Source organism: Chaetodon auriga, chromosome 6 (assembly GCF_051107435.1).
Source record: "Chaetodon auriga isolate fChaAug3 chromosome 6, fChaAug3.hap1, whole genome shotgun sequence".
Classification (NCBI taxonomy): domain Eukaryota; kingdom Metazoa; phylum Chordata; class Actinopteri; order Chaetodontiformes; family Chaetodontidae; genus Chaetodon; species Chaetodon auriga.
Window position 1 is genome coordinate 19801312 of NC_135079.1, and position 21189 is coordinate 19822500.

The following is a 21189-nucleotide window of genomic DNA, read 5'->3' on the forward strand; positions in this document are numbered from 1 at the left end:
AGAATGATGGATGTGCAGGATTTGACACGACAAGGCTGTTTTCACTTTCATCTGCTGAAGGGGGAAAGTTCCTCTGTGCTCACCTTTAATCTCAGTTTAACATACCAGTGGGGCTTTGTGACATCACAGCTCGTTGGGAGCCAATTGTGGGCCAGTATGTGACTTAAAGTGTGATGTGGAAACAGAAAACTTCCTTTGCACATAGAGTGAGAATGGACTTTTCAGTGAGGCAGGAGACATTTTGCATCCAGCAGTTTGATTTTTGATCAATATGGAATGGCTGCACAACAAACTGGCTAATGGTGTGATACATCTGCTCACTGCTGAATACTGTGAATCAAGATGAACAGATACTCGGGATAGAAGAAGACATTAGCTGTGTCACAGGTCAGTGAATGCACCCAGGTTGCATTTTACCAACGTTTAAAGAGGAGTTAACAGCAGCAGTGGTTTAACTTCTCACCTTGCAGCAGTGATATCTAAGTGTGCTCTGGGGTGACTCAGGACACTGTGACATCACTGTCAGGTGTGCTTACAGGTGCAACAGAGCACCCTTGAGACCATACCCAGCAGAAGTCAGTAAAACACTGGTGACCTTCAGCCTGGTGTTCATTTACTCTTTAATGTAAGTGAACATTTATTTTTAACTGGTTTAAAATGTGATGTTGACCAGATTTCCAAAAGATGACAAACAGGTAGGACTGTCAGCTGCTTGATTTGTATTATTGTCAATCCAAAACACTCCTAATGCTGCTCAACACTAACTTTGGCATGCTCCATTATTGTTCAGGGAGAGAGTCACAAAACTCCCTTCAAAAAAGTGTCCGTTTATTTTTTCTCTGCTGAGACCAAACCTTTGATAGCACTTGATAACACTGAATAAAACCTATTCTTAATTGCATTTGTCTTCTGATAAATTTGGCATTAAAAGCATTCTAAAATTTCAATATATTCCAACAAACATTCCTTGTGAAAATTGAACTTCCTGCTGTTTGCCATTCAGCGCCAGCTCTCACCTTTGAAGCATTCAGACCCCATGCTGGCGTCTTTTTTTCAGGTTGTCCCAGCATGTCACCTGGTCTCTTTTGCTCTTTTACAGAACATATTTCAGTCAGAGTGACGCAGACATCTAAGCCCCAAGCAGCTCGCTCCATAATGCTGCAATACCTCCTAATGTCTTCTTCTTACCATTCTACACTTGTCCTGATTCACACTTACAATCCAGATTTGTCAGTTGTTTGTATCTGTCAAGAGCCTCAGCGAGGACTTTACCGTTAGTATCATCATTTGATTCCTTTATCAAGCAGCTGGGTTACTCTGACATGGAGTCATGATACACACTCAGATACACTGCATGTGCCTTATCTCTTTCTGTGTGTTATTGTCTCTCTGGATGTCTCCAGCATCATTCAGAGTGTACTGTATGTGCACACACTCCAGAGCCGCTGCTGAGTGGATGATGAATGCACCTCTCTGTCAGCTCTCTGCTCTTTCTCTCACTAAGTCCTGACAGAGAAATGAACACAGCTACTGAGGCCAGACTGAGGTCACTCTCTCTCACATCCATGCCCACACACACTCACGCTCTCTCTCACACACAGAACACAGAAATCCCCCTCTGTGGTCCATTCCAGTATCAAGAGAAACAGGAAGTGCAATGGGGATGATTCACACACCCCCCTGCTTGGACGATGAGTCAGTGACTTGACCCTGAGGTCTTCGAATCACCCCGATGAGGTTCTCATGCTCTCTATTTCTGTCTCTTTGTGTATCCTGCTCGGCTTTGTCCAATCAGTCGTTTCAGAGACACGTTAGTTGCTCAGTTTAATAATGAAACTGAATCATGGTGATTACATTCCAGTAAGTTTAAATTATGTCTCATAGCACACATGAGCAATTTCTTCTTCAGTCCTATAACAAACTGTGATTTCTCTGGCAAACATTGTGGCCTTAATTTAAATTGCAATAATATCCGACAAATTAAACTCCAGCCTGAAATTTGTAATCTATACTAATTAAAAGATGGAAAATTTGTACGCATAATAAACTTGTTTCTATATGAAAGAAATGAGGCACGTTAAATTATTTAGTTGATGATGATACTTGTTGTTCAGGTACAGGATCTTAAACCAATTAGCTGGAAAATTTCAACTTCCTTCAGTGACAAAAGTGGAACAATTAAGTCCACATTTCACTCATGATGACCTGCCAGTCATTCACTCAACAACTAGCTACTGCTAAGCTATCGACTGACTAATTTGTGGTTGACTGAACGGTTTTCTTCACAGGAGAAACTGACAGTCACTGACTGCACCTTCACCTACACCAACTTAATAACAGGCTGTTAGTTAATAATATGACTGAAATCACAACCTTTGCCATTTTTAAAATAACTTTCTTTCAAATTGTGGTTTGGATTTTGTTTTTTTTTGGAAGCATAATGTGTCTGCAGCACCCAGTAAAACTGTCAACAAATGAAAGTTAGTGCTGAATATCTGATCAGATCTGTAATAATTTATTTATTCTTTACTCTTTAATTTATTCTTTACTCAGATATTTAAAGAAAAAGCATAATTTCGGTATTGATACTGAAACCCAGGCATCATTTTAGAAAGTTTGAAATGGTCTCCAACTAAGTAAGTTTCTTCTCCCAGTTCCTCTCCAGCAGTGTGGACTTGTGTCAACATCAAACCCACAGCGTGTTGGATGTGAATATGTTGTGGCAACACACAGAGGCGACTGCAGGAATGATAGCAGACTCGTATGAAATACAGAGGTAGAAGAGGCTAGAACACACTGTCACATTTCCATTTGCTTCCTTTCTTGGTGCTCAGCTCCTGCACCTCTCTGTAAAGCACTTGCCTGTTCTTGCTAAATATTTCTGTGGTTACGGATTAAATTCTACACCTGAATGACTGAACAGCATCAGGTTTGACTCATTCATTGGTTTTCTGCCTGAATACAAGGCTCCAGCTGACGCAGTTTCTCTCAGAAGTCTTCTAAACATCATCTCACTCCTACTGTTGCCTGAATCCTGCAGATCAACAGATCAAACAGCAGTATGGCTGGTGTCAGGTCATGTCATGGTGACACGTTATTCGATCCAGGATGTGCTTTTGTGAGCAGAGACTTCTAATTTGGTCGACTCAAACCAGCAGAAACAGTGAATAAATGATCCAAGAACTATTGTTTTCCTTATCTTTCTCTTTTTCTTCTAATGTTTGTGTACTGCGGTGGCCTAAATACTGATTTCATCGTCATTTTATTTTTTGGGAATGCTTTACTGAGACTAACTCACTGACTTTAGTTTCAGAATTGAGCTGTGATTTGTTTGAACTGTCCCAAAGGACTTTTTTTTTTTTAATGGAAGGTTTTCAGTGGCTCCACTTTGGATCAGGTCCAAATTTTCATATCCGTGAAGACTTCAAGGACACAGTTAAATTTTCCACCTGCAAGCAACAACACAGGCAATGGTGCACACAAGCCAGACACAGCGGACGCTTTGACTTGTGGTCAGCAAAGTGTAGTCTCAAATGTCTTTCACTGAGGGTCACTCAGGTCACAGTGTGTGTACTGAGGACAACACAAGACTACACATATTCTGTCCTGATAAAAATACAGGAGGAAAAGCTTCTAGAAAGTCCAAAATTGAAAGATATAAGAAAGTCCGGGTTGTCAAATCACCAGGATTGATCCTTTTAGGAGCCTTAGCATCATTGGAACTTATTATTGATCCAGCTACGAAAGTACTGGAGTGACCAACAGACCAATGCATCGTAAGACCGTAAAAAAGGTGAAGTAAATGGTACCTTAAGGGTACTACCTTACATTTTGTAAATTAAAGGTAGTAATTTAAAGGTAGTGTATCATGGCAGCAAACATGAATTAAGTACTTTTGAGTGCTAAATCCACAGTTTCAACCTTTAAGAAGCCCACTCAGCTCTGCTGCTGGTTCAGAGAACGCCTTTTATCAGAGTGAAGCAGCAATGAGACAAATGTAATGGTTGTTTCATTCATAGCATGTTAGCCTATAGCCAACGCATTCATGAAAAAGAGTCATTTTCAGTTTTAACTTATTCAAATTGTGCTTAGCGGCAACTATTTTCACTGGACATTATGATCAGAGACATTTAAATATGTCTGACTTCAACGGATTTTGCCGGTAAAAACTACAATACTTGGCGGATAATGGAAACCATAGCTGGAAGCCCTCAAACATCCTTGTCTGTTAATCAGCGTGAGAAAGCCATCAAGTAGACACTTGTACATCTACTCCACAGAGGCAGCCTGGGAGTGTGGAGAAATGAGAACACAGTGGTGGCTAATCACATTACCCAGACCTCGCGGGATGAATCCCAGCAGCAACAGGCCCCAACAATGTGATGTGACCACGACAACCATTGCCGGGACAACCAGCTGCTGCTGAGCGACGCCAAAGCTTCAATGGTGTCGTCTCGTCAGGATGATGAAAGAGAGCAGACTGACAAAAGAGGAAGTTTAAAGGGCTGAGAGGTTAACGGAGCACTGGGACCAAAGCTTCTGATTGAACGTCTGATTGCTGATTGAACACTTGGAAATATCTCCCAAAGCAGTATAAGCAGTACATATTCTAATCATTTATAGAGACTTAATTACATCAAATCTGACTCCTTAATGCACCAGTTTTACAGGCAGGAAGTAAGAAGCATGACTGCCTGGCATGTGTCACATGTCTCCAGCTGGAAGTTTTGCTCAAATTTGAATGAAAATGCCTGATTAGCGCGAGTGCGCGCGCACGCATGCACACACACACACACACACACACACACACACACACACACACACACACACACACACACACACACACACACACAATGACCCTTTAAAACAACCTTTTCAGCTGATTTCATTTGGGACCAGCCATTCAGCATAACTAACCTCAGCATGGTGTTCACTGAGTGGCTACCTCAAAATGTAAGCTACAACACAACCGTGTGTGATGCTGAAACAGTTATTCAGTGTGTCGTGGAAAATCCTGACCATTTGGCTGCTTTTCTGTTTCATATCATTGCAAAGTGGAAATCTTTGGGTTTTGGACTGTCGGTTGGACTGATGTGTTACTGACTGAACAATTCATTCGTGAATCTGCTTTGGTTGGCAGATATTTATGTGGTGTGAGACATAAGAGAATGGGTAAAAACATGTGAAAACACTGGCCTGGTGTGTTTGTGAAAGCCGTAATAAAACCTGTCAGTGAAGTGACTCCAAAGGCTATCAAGAGGAGAGGAGAGAAGAGATGTCCACTGAGGAGGAGGTAATGTGAACAGCTGGTTGACTGAGCCCAGTATAGACAGGTCACTCATCTGTGTGAGTGAGTGTGTGAGTGTGTGTGTGTGTGTGTGTGTGTGTGTGTGTGTGCACAGCTTTATGTCCTTTGTCTCTTGCCTCCTGTTTGACCCCTGGGGACAAATACTAGCCTGCCACAAAGAGGCTCTCTCTGTGTGTGTGTGTGTGTGTGTGTGTGTGTGTGTGTGTGTGTGTGAGCCTATTCACCACACTGCAGAAAAACAGAAAAAAGGCACTTCATGGCACTCCCCCGTGTGTCTCCATCTACACACAGTTTATTTCTGCTCTTACTATTTCTTCTCTCTCATTGGTCGTCTGCTCTGTCCATCTTCCAGCTTTCCTGAGGTCAAACAGCTCTCACTTGCAGCACATAAACACTACATGTTAACCAGCACTCATCCCCAAGCTGCTGATAAAATAGTTACGTCATAACCGCAACATAAATACAGGTTAACGGCAATGTACTGTATTTGGCTATATTGGCACTTAAAATGGATGATCAGAGAGAAAGCTAGAGGCGACTACAGGTTGTCTTCTTAACTGGCACTGTGACACGCAGCCTCCGATGCTCATTTGGCAGACACATCGTCATTTTGGAAAAGCTCTGATAGCTCTGTGTACACTGAAACACCAAGCTGGCATCTTGAGATTTATGCCAAGTGGAAAGCTCAATTTTGGGAGGAGAAACAACGTTTTAGTCTGGAAAGGAGAGAAAATGTTACCGTCTTAATGTGTTGTGTAACAAATGAAAAAGAGAGGTGTGAAAGATGTCCGCACCAGCTTACTTTCTCACATCCACAGAGCTGACCAATCACAGCGTGAGGTGGGTGTGAATGTCGCATTTTCATGTTTGGAAGTTACAGAAGCAGTCGGACACAGCCTCCCCCGAGCAGACATCAGACAGGTGTGGGAGGAGAGGTTTCTGAAGCTATCTGACCACCTGCTCAGCACTTCTGATGAAGATACCGACCCCCGTTAAGCCAGATGTACCTAGATCACTGGTTCCAAGGCTTTTTGACTTTAAATCCAAACCGTGTCTCCTCACGGCTCCTCATCACGTAGCCTCTGTTTGGAGCTGTGAGCAGGTCAACCAAAGAGTGGTCATCCCCTTTGAGTTCATTTAATTTCAATGACCTTAGAAGAAAAAAGCAAATACTGGAAAAAATCACAGAAAAAAATAAACTGCATTTTCATGTGTCCAGTTATTGCTTGTGTCTCTTGTTCTGTCTGTGTGTGCCGTGGGCGTGGTGCTCCTCCACTCATCAACCCCGGTTCTTCTTCCACTCAATGCTAAATCTTCGTTTCAGCCGAAGTGTCAGATTACATCTTGGCTCTTTAAATTGTATATTCAACTTATCTCTGGTGTGTTAACTGTTAACTGTTTCTCAGTGCCACAGGATCACTGCCTGCCTGTCTGCTTATTCCTCGCTCAGCCACGTCACATCCAGCCTTCACCTCTGTTCTGCCACGCTTCACTGGCCACCAGCCTGCCTCTTCTCCTCTGCCTTCGCCTGCCGGATTTTCCCCTCATCCACCTTCATCCCCTGAAACCAGCCAATAAACCGTTTCTTATTCATTCATACTCAGAGTCTGTGAGGCGATCTGGCTGCAAAGTGACAGACGTAACGACTGCACTGATCATTCTGCTGTGCTGAGAGACTTACCAGTGGGGCAAAAGCTGTAAATATATCTTGTCTGAAATGCTAAGATTTTATCTTGAGGGTGGCACTGGACAGAATGGCCGACCAGCATCACCATCACCAGTCTCTGCTGTAAGCTGGGCACAACTGCAGCCAGAGAAAAAAAGAGTCAAAGTACAGCTAAAACCAGATTAGCACTGATCTGGTCAGAGGCATCACTCTGCCTCAAATGATTAATGTGAAAGATCAGGGAAATCCTCTCACATTTGTACTTATACCCTCTGAGGACACTCACAGACATAATGCCTTCCCAAGCTTTTAACCAAACCCAACCTTAACCATGGCACCGGTATGCCTAACTCCTGCCCTCACCATAACCTGAACTAAGTCTAACCTGATCTTTGACACCAAGTCTTGTCCCTCAAACAGCCCTTTGAAGGTCTGTCTGTCTGAAAGTGAGGAGACAGCGGGGACAAACAGGGTCGAGAGCCTGAATATTTTCACATCTGACTGTGAATTAAGGATTTATTTCAACCAAAACCAGAGCTGGTGATGAAACAGTGGAAAGACAAACCAAGACAGTTTTGGTGAGTTTTATTTTGTTTCTTAAGCCTCTTAAACTCGTCTCAGTTCAACCAAAGACAGAAACTTGACTTCAGATGGTGTACGGTTGTATTTTGAACAAAGACATGACTCTTAACACCTTCCAGCATTGCCAAGCCCATTAAAGATCCACTCTTCTGTTTTTCTACCTTTCACAATAAAAGCCCCACACACACACACACAGCACACTGCGTAACTGCTTGCTGCTGAGACGTTAAACCACCGCCAGGCGACTGAATAAAACAGCTCACCCCAGATAGAAAAACATCCTTTCTTGACATTTTGTTTCGTTTGTTTCGTTTGTTTATTGTTAAATAAAAAATGTAGCACACTCTTTGCGCTCACACTGACAAGCAATGAGGTATAAGGACAAAGTAAAAACACACAAGACTCTCTGTCTCCTCACACACAAGACAGAAAACAGTCATTAACAAACAAGCAGTGTGCAGGAGATCCCTCTGCAGGGACACAGCCCATATGGCCAAACCTGTGTGTGTGTGTGTGCGTGTGTGTGTGTAAAGATGGTGGTAAAACGTGACAAGATGGACAAGACTCCACATGACACAGGAGCAGCAGAGGGGGTTGCGAGGTGTGTGCACTGTGCTGTGTTTTGCTTTCGTTTCTTCTCAATCAAATTCTGTCTGGTTGACTGTTTGTCTCACACCCTGTACTGTAATTTGTACGACACGCCTGGCGTAACGTGTATTTAAAAAAGCATAGCATGAAACAAAAAAGGAGGGACACATAGAATATGTTCAGTTTACAACAAATATTCAGTTTACAAAGACATGAAACAGAGGAAACCAGTGAATAAAGCTCACACTGGAGAAACTACAACCAGAGCATTTCTGACATTTTTGCTTAATTATTGGACTGAAACTATTATCTGAACATCAAAACTGTGGCATATTTAAACATACAGTTTTCCCCTGTCCTCCCATAAAGGTATCTTAAGGTTGTTAAGCTAATCGTTTCCGCTGTCTGACAGTCCGACAGTGACGTATCACACACACTGTGCATCGGCTTTGCTGCAGCTCTTCATTTAAAGCGACGCCATGTTTCCACTGAGTGAAATGTTCCACGTCTTCACAGCTGCTCCATCTTATCGAAACCAAAGTCAGACACACTGGGTAACATTATCAATAACTAAACAATGTTCAGATGCACAGTGTGGCTTCTTAATGACTGTTTTTGGTTGATTTTCTGTTGGTTGACTGAACTTTAATTTGACTCCTCGTTTCTAAGAAATCTGAGATTATTCTCTGAATTTTGACTTCTGAAATGCAACCAAAGAACAAAAACAGTCCACGAGTGACGCTGAATGTGATCAGTGACCACTGTCTGATTATGGAAAACATTATGGAAAGACACCAAACAAAGAGTGAGGGTCATGGAGTCCCCCTGTGCTCAGTCCTGTGCTGACTCTGCTCTGTTTGGATTTGGTCGGGTGGATTTGAAATATGCAGATATGGATCCTCTGCTGACTGCAGCTGGGCAACGAAAACATTTTTTCTTTGGTTGTAACTGATTTTCCAGAGTTTTTTAGTAATCCAGACACTACAGATACTACTGCTGGTGTGTGTGTGTGTGTGTGTGTGTGTTTCTGTGTCCCTGCTATTGCTGAAGTGAGCCTGGGCCGATGTCTACTGCACACACACATACACACACACACACACACACACACACACACACACACACACACACTTACTATAGCATTCCACAGCCTCCACATGCAAACACACAACTCTCCTATTACCTCGCATTCCAGAGATGTCACAACACATACACACAGAGGCGCGCACGCACACACGCACACACACACACACACATACACACGCAAACAGACACAAAATTCAGATTCTTACTTTTCATCATAAATGAGAAACCGATAAATGACAGCATAGCGATTCTCTTTTTCCTTCCTTTCTTTGTGTCTCTCTCTTTTTCCCTCCGCCCTCCTCTTTCTTTCTGTCTCCAAGCCACCTCTTTCTCCTTCAGACCCCCCCCCCCCCCCCCCTCCCCTTTCCTGTCTTGGCACGTCAGACTGTTCTTGAGAAATAGTTGTGAGTGCATGGCTGATCTGTACAACAGCAGAAAGAATCCTCCACCCAGTGAAGCGCTGAGGTGGAGCTGCAGGACACTGACGTGTGGAGTACATGCAGAGAGCTCTGTATTAGCCACCCATCACTTCTGAGCTAAAAGCACTTACTGCTCTGTGGACGCAGTAATGTGTGAAGCCATCGGCCATATTTTGTTTCAGTGGAGAGCTGTGGTGTTCAATCATGGTAAAAATACACACTTTGGGTGCTGCGAATTTTTTAGTACAATTCCTTGTATTTTTTGGCTGAAAATACAACAAACTCTGAATTTTCCAAATAGCTCTACGTGCTCTGCTCGGTGCTGGTTAAGGCAGCAGCTTTGACGAGTGATGATCCCCGCTGAAGAATTCCTGCCTTCAGGCTGTGACTAACAGCAGAAACAACAGCAGGGATTGTATAGCCTGAAGCACAGCGTAGACTCACAGAGGCGTGACCTAAGTGTTGCTTAACCTGTTGACAGACAACCCTGGTAGGAACTTATGAATAGCTGCCAGACACACACACACACACACACACACACACGTACACAGATAGTTGGCTCATTCAAAGCAGCTCCTCCTCACAAACAACCGCGAGAAAATGAGGGTGGAGATTCAAAATATCTGAACATGAGTAGAACTGCTTCTCCCACTGATGAGATCTGACTTTCTTTCTTTGTAAATTTGCGACTTAAAAACTAACTTAAGTTGTTTTGTCCCATTGAAAGAAAGCACACAGTCCTTAACAGCACCCGCTAACGCCTGATATTTATGGTTTTTATTGTTATTTATTATTAATTAATGAGTTGTCATTGTGTTTCACTTCATTCATTTAGCCTGACATCATGAGCATGTTAGCCAATTTCTATTAGGGAACAGGGGAGGTATGCTATTTTGCTCTAACCAATCAATAGTGACTGATGTAGCCCATCCAACCTGCTGATGTCAGAAGCTGTGTGGGGAGCATTTAACGTTTTCCACAATGATCAAATAAATATGTTCATTTCACAGTTGTTAGTAGTCGACTTACAACAACCGGGTAATGCCGCTGCGTCTGTCTGTGTGCAGTGATTCGAGGCCTGGAACCAGCATTAACAAGCACGTTATCAAAATCAACCAGTGTGATTTTAGCTCATGATGTACTTGATTAGCTGCAAAAAAGCAGGTTAAGTTGTTGTTTTCTTAGCCGCTAGCTGCTTAGCTAGCCAGGTTCCATTCACAAGGTGAAGGCGTGACCCAGCACCTTCCGAAATTAGTATGTGCAATACACAACAGGAGATCTGCATGCATGCCCACTGAGCTGCCCACACCTGTGTTTAAGGGCTTTACTAACCTGCACTTACACACGTAGCAGAGACGTGAGCTACAACCTGTGACACACCCTCTGATCACTGTGTGTGTGAGTGAGTGAGTGGGTGACTGACAGACTGCAGTCCTTATTCCTCTGATCGATACATGCTTATGATGAAGAGCTGGAGCCTTCATCTCCACACTGGAAAACAATGTTCAAAACACAGAAGCTCCAAACCACCGTGGCATGAGGCTGCAGGGAAAGCATTAATATTTTGCAAGTCTACATCTCTGCAGAAAGACGGGGGAAAACAGCAAACCAAAGGTGTCTGGTTTAAAATGGTTTCACAACCACAGGGGCATAAATCTCCACACTGGTGAACTGTGACACTTTGATCACTCACATAAATCTGTTGAGAAAGCTGCAGCTGAGACTGCAGTGTTGACTCTATGATTCAGCACTGAGCAGTGGGGAAAAACATCCAGTGATTCATAGCATGCTGTTTGTCTGCTAACCGTACTCTACTGTACTGTGAAACCAAGGGCAAAAATAAGGCTATATAGTGGAGGCAGGAGCACAAGATAAAGTTAGACATCACACACTCAGCTAGAAAGCTTTAGCCTGAGGATCCAACGCACATTAATACAGTAAGTTTGTACTTTTAACCATCACTACTGAAGACATGCCTTTAATCAAATACTGTAAATGTCCCTGAAGGCATCATGATAGGATTCAAGTGCAATGTGCATGACATCAGTCACTTTAAGAGGTACAACAGCTGAGTTTGAGTGTCACTCACCCTGACTTTATATTAATGCTTTGCAGGTCAAATCACTTCATTTGAAGTATGCAGCCTGTCCCCAAAGCTTGAAAATAAAGACAGTTGAGCCATAAAATGGCGTTGAATTTCTATTCATTTGTGCCTGCAGAGATTTTGAGATGAAAGTAGTAAAGGATGACTGTCACCTAGCGCCTGCATATCTCTCCAGAAACAGACCTGCTTATCCCGAGTCCCAGGCAGCAGGAAAACTTCGCTGCTGGATCTACCACTTGTGTTTCTGCTTTGCTCATTTGTAAAAAAAAAAAAAAAAAAAAAAAAAATGCAAATCATACACTAAATCCTGATATTTCGTGCCCAAGCTGGAAGGTTTTCTGGCAAATTTGGCCAATATTTGATCAGCCAAACACTGTAGTTAAGCATGGAGTTTAATTCTTGACCTCAGAATGTGTAAAATAATCTAAGCTAAAAGGTCCACTTAATCGTGACTATAGAAAGACACCCACATGAGGCATTCAGGCCAGGACGCTCTCTTGCTGTGACCTGACAGCGTTAATGACTGAGCCACCGCGCCACCTTCAATCCATCTCTGGACAAATCAGCAGCTAAAAAATGTGCACTGGCAGTATTCACTGCAAAACCAGCACTATCGAACATGCTGGGAAAACTTCAATTTCATCTGGTCCACTCTTCACGTTCTGGGAAAGGATGGCTGACTGCTGAGAATGCTGATCTGCATGGCGACGTTCTCTCTAATGGGCAGTCCATGACCAGTGTGCTGTGAGTCAGTCCAGAACAGGACAAGGCCTTGTCTTTCAGCACTGGTCCAAATCTCAACGTGTCTCATAGACGCTGCAGCATTCATGTGTCAAAGCGACTGTGGTCGCTTATGTGGCTCACAGTTCACAGACTCAAGAGGCTTGATGTGATGATACAGTTTTCATTTTTCACACGTTGCTGGTTAGTAAGTAAGAAATGGCTCGAATACTTTGAATTACATAAGAAATTTTGAGCGAGTACAGATTCTGAACTGTTTCGTGACCATCTCAGCTGTTGTTGCTCAGTGTCTTGTAAGCCAAGACGGGCTGTGTGCCATGTGGCGGCAGGACACTTAAAATCAATCAATTAATCAATCAATTTAAATAAGTGCTTTTCCTGTTTGGGCCATGACCACACTGATGAGATGAAAATGCTGATTGCTCTCCACAATTTCCACACATGAGAAAAGAGCTTTTCAAAAGTGAAGCTCTAGTGAGGCTCTTAAGATAAGATGCAGCCATGAGGCATAACAATAAGAGTAATAAAGCCACCTTTCTGTCACATCGTTTTCTTTGTACATTACTGCAGTGAATTACAGCATGCAGCAAGGTGAATTCTGTGAACTGTGGGTCCGGCAGCACTGTTAGCTCCACAGGGAGAGGCCTGATAATATCTACCATGAGAAAGACCATCAGGAACAGACACTGTGAAGTGGTTCGGTGTGATCACTGAGGCTGAACTGAGGACTGACTGTCCGCCTCTGGATTACTTCTGCTTCTGTAATGGGATGAACAGTCAGGTACAGTCAGCATCTGGGTGAAAACGACTGTTTTCGGTGGATCTGTATGTGTGTGGTTTGGTAGATGGAGGTGGAGGGCTAATCACCATAGCCAGAACAGCCTGGGGGGGAAGATGTTGAGCGTGCGTGTGTGTGTGTGTGTGTGTGTGTGTGTGTGTGTGTGTGTGTGTGTGTGTGTGTTTGTCATGCAGGAGACAGAGGGGATTTCCTGCTGTAAGCCAGGCCTCCATGACTCAGCCAGTGAGTCAGGAGAAATACATGGGCAAAGAAATGTGCACTGACACAATGAGGGCCACCGACAATTCTGACTCCGCTACCGACCCCGTCCTTCATATCTTTATATTTGTATTTCCGTGCATGGCAAGGATCTGTATGCATATAACACAAAGGGAAAAGAGAAAGCCACGGAGCTTGTTTTGTTGTTCAAAAACTACGACAAACGCATTGATGAGCCTCATGGTCGCACTGGGTGACACGTTCCTTCATGACCATGAATGAACACACACACACACACACACACACACACACACACACACACACACACACATTATAGTACATTTTGACTCAATCCCACATACACTGTCCTGCTGCCCCAAATACTCACTGGAGCACCAAATGTAGATCAATCTGCCACTGAAATTATCTCCCAACAAATGCACAATTTCCTCCTGTTTGAGTAACATTTGCTAAAAACTACAGAAAGCAGCTCTTTTAGGAAATGACTGAGCTTTTTCAAGAATATATTCATTACATATTTGGCTTGGGACTCATAATACTGTAGCGTCACCTTTACAGTTCCAAACTGGTTTCTAATGAGAGTTTTATTGTGGGACAACCATGTCCATCAACATCACACTCATAAATGGAGTGATTTTTGTTACCATGCTGGTGTTTCTGAGCAAACTTAATGTATACATCTGCTACATCTCAAACACAGTTAGTGTAATGGGAACACACAGTGTGTATCAGTGTAATCCTGCTGTCAACACCCACCTGATAGCTCCTTTCATAACATTTAAACCGTCTGATAGGTCAACAGTCAAGATTAGCAATGTGTTTTAATTAGCCAGGATCAAGTTAGAGTCAGGGAAACTTGATTCTCTGGATGAATGAGTGAACCCGATGTTCTCCCTCTGACACACACATACCCACACACTCCTCCGTGGTATGTGGGGAATCCTCTTCATCTATTTAAAACCAGCACTGTTTCCCGGCCCTGTTCACTCCTCCTCACTTCTGAGACAGATTATGTGTCACCGCTCGTCTCCTTCAGCTTGGGACGAACCTGGAGACCAGCTGAAACCTACAAAGACCTGGCAAACCACACATGAAGGCTGTGTCCACCCACTGGCATGGTCAGAGTAAATACATCCGACAACACGCTGAACCAACCATCAGGAGCCCAGCAGCTGTGGCGTCTTCTTGCACCAAAACAGACGCCAACCAGCAGCTTGCACTGGTTATATGTGACATTTATGCTGAAATAGCCAAAAAAAAAGAGGAAAAAAACCAGGGTCTGGGTGAGATCCTGGATGGAGAGGCATGTCGGGCTGCAAAGGCTAGAGGGAACTGGAGATGCAAACTTTGAAAAACAAAGCTAACTTCAGGCAGCATATGTGCTTATGCATGCACCACTGGCGTTTTCATGAGGAGGGGGGGCAGTTATTTCAGCGCTTGGCACATAAATAAAGAAGGAAAGAGGTTTTGGGCCCAAGGCTAACCTGACAAGGACACACAGATATGATCACAGTGTATTAAAAAGCCATAGAATCCAGTCAGAACCTTACTGTGTGTGGCTCTGGGTTCAGGTTTATGAAGTCCAGGTCTGACGGTTCGGTTCAATACTTCTTTTGATTGATTGATTTATCTTTACTTGGGGACAGATCTCTACAATAAATATTTTAAAATAAATAATTTGCTTTCTTATAAAGTAATGGCTGCTGTTGTGACAGCATTTGTTCAAAAAACATCATGAAAAAATTCAAGGCTAAAAAAATAAATCAGTGATCCTCATGTCTTCCCTGTTTTTCTGCTTTTCTTTCATTTCTGCGTGGAGCTTTTACAAATATAACTACAGACAGGACGAGCTTCATCTTTCCACATTTCAGCAGTTTATTTTCCACTAAAACTGATAAATCCACATTACATCTGAATACACACAACATGGTCGTGTTGTGCAGTCAATGGGAAAGCTTTGACATGGCTGCCTCCGAGTTCCACAACAGCGGAATGTTATTTTATATTAATTACACACTAATTACTGGCGTGTAATTACTAGTTACACACACGGCAATCTGCTCCACAGTATCTCACTGTCTGCCACATTCCTGACTGTGTAGTTACCACACACACACACACACACACACACACACACACACACACACACACACACACACACACACACACACGCACACACACACTGGTATGACATGAGCAGGCAGCCAACACTGACGCAGAAGCCTTTCAAACAATGGCAGGGAAGGACTGTTGCTGCCACTTTCTTTTTTATTTCTCTTCTCTCCTCTCCTCCTTCCATTCCTTCCTTCCTTCCTTCTAACTACTCTTCTCTCCCTCCTCTCCAAACCATTACTCTTCCCCCCCCCAGTCCACCACTCCCTTCTGTCTCTCTCCGCTTTACTAGATCAATGTCATATTCAATACTTGCACATATCATCTTGTCCTCTCTCTCTGCTTCCCTTCTCTCTCTGCTCTTGTTTTACTGAAGCGTTTTTCTCTTTCAGCCGACTGATCGCCTCCCTCCGTCCTCTGGCCATAAAATGTTCATTTTTCTCCACTTTCCTCTGAGTCAGCAGAAAGACAGACCACGGCTCTTCCCCTCTCTCCCTCGCTCTCTTTCTTTCTCTCTCACTGTCTTTCCTTCTTCCTTACTCTTTCCATAAACTGGACGATGGACCTTTGCTGTGTGGTCTGATTCTGTGCAGTGATGCATTCAGGGAAGAAAGTTTAAAAGAAAACATGCGCAGTGTATCTTTAGGGTTCAGTGAGGAAAGCTCTCAAGAGGATTATAGGCATCAAGTGACAAACTTTAAAGAAGTTCTTATGAAAGTATTCGGATATGCAACCTAGAAATGTCACATTTTCTGCCGCATTTCCTCTTTTCACAGCTTATTTTTGATGTTTTACTCATGTCTTGCAGCATATAGTTTCTATTTTTGTCATACTCAATTGTCTGACAAAAAGTCTTTTGGTGTGCTTAGCTTTAAAAGTCTTTCAAGACAAACCAAGACAACATGACATAGCCAGTGTTCTTCAGAAAAAGCAACTTTGTCCCTGCGCATTCCTTCACAGGACGCTGAAGTCTCCTCGACCTGTGTGCGACTTTAAACCCTTCACCACAAACACAGACACGCAGAAGCTTACACACACTCCCTGCCGAGAGCCAACAAAAGGTAGGCATCTGCAGAGAAAATGTTAACTCCAGTTTCCCTCTCCTCCCCCTTCACGTTTTCCTTTTCTTCATACCCAACTCCCCCCTCCCTTCCTCCACACCACAATCCATGCACAGCTGGGGTATAGCAGGTCCTGCTAAAACACACACATTCACTAAACCACAGGGAATGAAGGAGTAGACAGACACCAAAGAAGGCACAGAATAAAAAAAAAAAACAGTGCCATGGAGGCAGTGATTTTGCATGCACACACTGAAATCTCTCCCTCACACACGCGCACACACACGCACACACACACACACACACACTCACCAGATAGTTCATTTTGTCCCTGCTGCAGTGAGGGAGCTGTGGTGAGTCCGCTGTAGCTCAGCCCCTGTGACACACTTTGCCAACTAGATCCTTTGCGGAGAGTAGATCCCAAAAGATCCCAAAACTCCTCCAGACCTCCTCCTCCACCCTCCTTCCTTCCCTCCCTCCTATGTCCTTCTGTCCTCCCTCCCTTTTCTTCTCGGTGTCTCTCCCTCTGTCTTGTTCAGTCTTGTTTTCAGTAGTCGAGCAGATCCCGACACATTCTGACGCTCCGTGATCTCACACAGCAAGAATGAGACTGCTGCTTGGCCCATTTACTTCTACCCCGCTCTCCCCTTCCTTCTCCCTTGATCTCTCTCTCTCTCTCTCTCTCTCTCTCTCTCTCACTCGCCTGAGGAAAAGAGGGAGGAGAGTGTAACCTGACACGTCACTTCCTGTTGGATCCTGATATTCCCTCTATCCATTCTGGCCATTGGCCTGAGGAGCTCTTCTCATGCAAATGAGCTTTGCCCTCCCACTGTCCCTACTCCCCCCTCTCTCTCTCCCCCTGGCTGTAAGACACTGCCAGTGCTTTGGACTGATGCTGAGACTTGCTTGTACTGTGCACTGCACAGGAGCATAAGGCAACATGACCTCATCCAAATGTATTTAACCCGATTGGTGGTTTAAAGAGCTGCTAACCAACCTGAAGCTACTTCAGCAGAAGTCCATACAGCAGACAATCACTGCGTCCCGTGACATAAAACACATTTAAGGCCATGTCAGAAAAGTCCAGTCACAGGCTGTTTTACAGGTCCCATGGTTTCTGGTAATTTCCTACAAAGATATTAGTGCTTGATTGTAATTTTCATACGAAAGTAAAATGAGTCTAATGCTTCATTGGTACACTTCATTCTTATTCATCGCTACGTCAACTTTAAGTCTTACTTGTAGTCAGTTCACAGCAGGTCAGCAGAGCATGACTATGGGCTGGAATGAAATTCAACATTTATGAAGAATAAAGATTCAGTCATTATTAAATTCGAATCTCAAATGAATGATGAATAAATGTTACCTTGAGTTCAAAGGTTTTTTCAAAGAAATTCTTTCGGCTGCTTAGAAACTAAATACAACTAAATAAACTGAGATAACTCTCACAACACTTCTCTTTTTTTTCCTAAAAATGAAAAATTACAGAGGGTATGTCCATGAAACCTGCTAGGAAATGGCCCCAAAAAGTCTCACAAAAAGTTCTTAGATCAATCTCAGAATTCTGAGAAAAAATATAAAATTTCAGACTTGAAAAATCCAGATTTTCTGATGGAATCCACTGGGATAAATTTAAAGATGGAAGCTTTAATGAAGCTTTCAGAAAAGACCCTGACCAATACGTCAACCTGCTGAATTTTACAGAAAATTATATACATTATAATTTTAGCTGTCAGTATCTGTTTGGCAATAAGCAAATAAGGAATTTAATAGGATATTTTAATGCAGAAATTTCATTTAAAACACTGTTTTAAAAGCTGTTAGTATAGACAACAAAGTTAGCAGCACCTGTAATTTGTTGTTCATGTGGAATTAGCTGCAGGTAGTCAAGGCTCACAGATTTAAACAAGCTGACGCCATTTCATTTCTTCCAGGATAAGGTCACGTGATGCGGGCCTGATGAATCAGGGAAGGGTAAATTGTGACTGATAAGACTCAATTAGAAAGGCGATTTTTTAACTAAAACAGGGTCAGCAGCATCTCTAAAAGTGTCTCTGTTTGAGGGGGTCCTAAAATGTCGGAGTATGCTGGATGTAAACGTGGAAAAATTCTACTTTTTAAAATGAAAACATAGTAGAAGCCACAGGAGCAAACCTCTGCCTCCTGCTGGAAGACTCCTCCCTGTCCTGGGGACGAGCCATCACAAAGGAGGGTCATGACCTGCTCTCTCTGTGTGTGTGTGTGTGTGTGTGTGTGTGTGTGTGTGTGAGAGAGAGAGAGGGTTTGGGGCTCAGTGATGATATTGACACATGTTGTTTGCTTAGTGTCTCTTGTCTGGGTGTCATAAAGTCATGAAATCCTGCCTCATGATACAGCAGCCCCACACCTTCTTCAACAGCTCACAGCAGATCATGTGTTTTAGAAGCTTTTCTTATCATATTTGTTGAAATTCTCTTTAGAATCTGACAGCAAAAAACTGAAAACAATCCAATTCTGTGTCTGTTGCTGGCTGTAATAAGTCCAACCAATCCTTTCAATTGACATGAGTGAAGTGATTGGACGGCCTACCTGCCTGTCCACCTCCGTACCTGCCTTCCCGTGCACAGTCTGCTCGAGTCTTCCAGAAGGCAAGGCAGAAATACTGGTACAGCTTTGGCGAGTTAGTCACACAAGAATAGCAGAAAAGTGCAGCCTCAGTTTCCCAATGCTAACATGCTAACATGTTAGCTTGAATACCAACAACAGCAGCAAACCCAGCAGGATAAAGCACACATCCACAGCGTGGAACGCGGGGAGACTGAAGGTCATTGTTGGTGACAGCTATTTTGCTTGTGTTTACATGATTGTGGGATTTAACAGAGTTGTTTATTTAAGCATTCATTAATAGAACCGGCCTTCTCATCATGACCCATCCTCCAGCAGCAGTCAGGCAGTGAGCCTGAGGCCTGAGGGGTGAGGAGGGGATTTTTCACTGGGATACTTGGAAAATCAAGCTTACTCTTTGTGGTTTCTCCAATGTTATCAACTCCAGCTTTAATGCTTAATGCTGGAGAGTTCTTCATTTCAGTTTCCACAGATTTACATGAGGTTGGAATATTTCAGTTTTTGGAGTTTTTCAGTGACTGGCCCAGACTAGAACTGACTCGAGCCAACTTAGTCAGATCAGTTGTGGCACCATCATCAACAAAGGTAATGTGTGTCTCTGCTTTAGGGAGGATGGAGAACAGTGTGACACACACTCAGTGGCACCGAAGAAGAAGAAGGGAAATCTGTGAAGCTCTGGTCCTCCCTGCCGCTCCTCTCAATGTGAAGAACAGTGGTTAGATTGTGTCTGAAGCCGACCGGCACTGATGTCAACTGCCCAGCAGAACATTCCACACACCTACACACACACTTCACCCTCCACGACCTGGGCACTGCCCTCTCTGACCACCACACTCGACAACAACAGCCTCTGTCACACTGACCTACAAATGGTAAGTGCGTGCCACATACACACACACAGAAGAAAAGAACGCAGTCACTGAGGATTAAGTTATGTAGGGCGATGTGAATCTGAATATGGTAATGGTCTCTGCTGGGGAAGTACTTCATGAATGTTTCTGTGTCTTCACTCTTAGTTCAGCTTTAGGACGTCCACATTGGAGCTCTGGCTCAACACCGCCAGTTATTCCAGGTACTTCCTGTGTTTTTAAAGATACCATCAAGGAGGCCCACGATCACTGAAAACTCTTGGATTCTCTCTGGTGTCTGGCTTCTGGCTGCCATCTTTGTTTGGGTCAAGCACTGAAGCATCTTGTGAAATACATTCAAATCTGACTGACACTTTACACTAGTATGTAGAAACTTTGTAGGGCCGGCTCAGGAGGTAGAGCGGTCAGTGTGGCCTTGGCAGTCTGCATGTCCAAGTATCTTTGGGCAAGATACTGAACTCCAAATTGCTCCCGATGCTGTGTATAAGTTAACCATCATGTAAATGAGAAACCTGGTTTCTGGTTTATTCCCCTGGAGAAAGCAAATTTCTTGCTCATGTACGTGTGCGACCAAGTTTGTGATCTGCTTTTAACATGTGAGCATGCAGATGTAAAATCAGATCATGCGTGTAATCTGATTTCTCTGAGTGGTTTCTTGTGTACATGTCAAAGTGCTGATTGATGCGTGTGTACAGGGCTAGATTTTCCTTGTGTTGTCGTCTTGCTTTCCTTTCTGCTGATTTGTCTTAGGATTCAGTGGTGGTTCAGAGGCCTGGAACTGGAAGGTCCTTGACTGCCAGAAAGACACCCAAACAGTGGCAACTAAAGCCAGGCTGGGCATTTACTCTCAAAGGGTCCCAATGTGATGCACTAAATCTGAACCGACACATCAGTCCAACTTTGACATTTGGTTCATATGTGGTGTATTACACCACACTTTTGCTATTTATTCTTGTAATACAACAGTAACTTGAATGAAACAATCCATTCTGATCTCATGAATGATGTACTGTGCTCCAATTTACTTCACAGTC

The 21189-nt window shown here is 43.4% G+C and overlaps 1 protein-coding gene across 2 annotated transcripts in view; it reads right to left on the reverse strand.

Annotated features, from left to right (window-relative positions):
* bcar1 (BCAR1 scaffold protein, Cas family member) overlaps positions 1-21189 on the reverse strand; it is a 78965-nt gene that overhangs the window by 28203 nt on the left and 29573 nt on the right. Inside the window, exon 1 of one of the 2 annotated variants that reach the window (XM_076732862.1) lies at positions 16995-17277. The exons of the other annotated variant lie outside the window; for it this stretch is intronic. Within the exon in view, the coding sequence (XP_076588977.1) occupies positions 16995-17006 (12 nt within the window). The 5' untranslated portion in view covers positions 17007-17277. Of the gene's footprint in view, positions 1-16994; positions 17278-21189 lie in introns of those variants that run through there. 2 annotated transcript variants of the gene reach the window in all.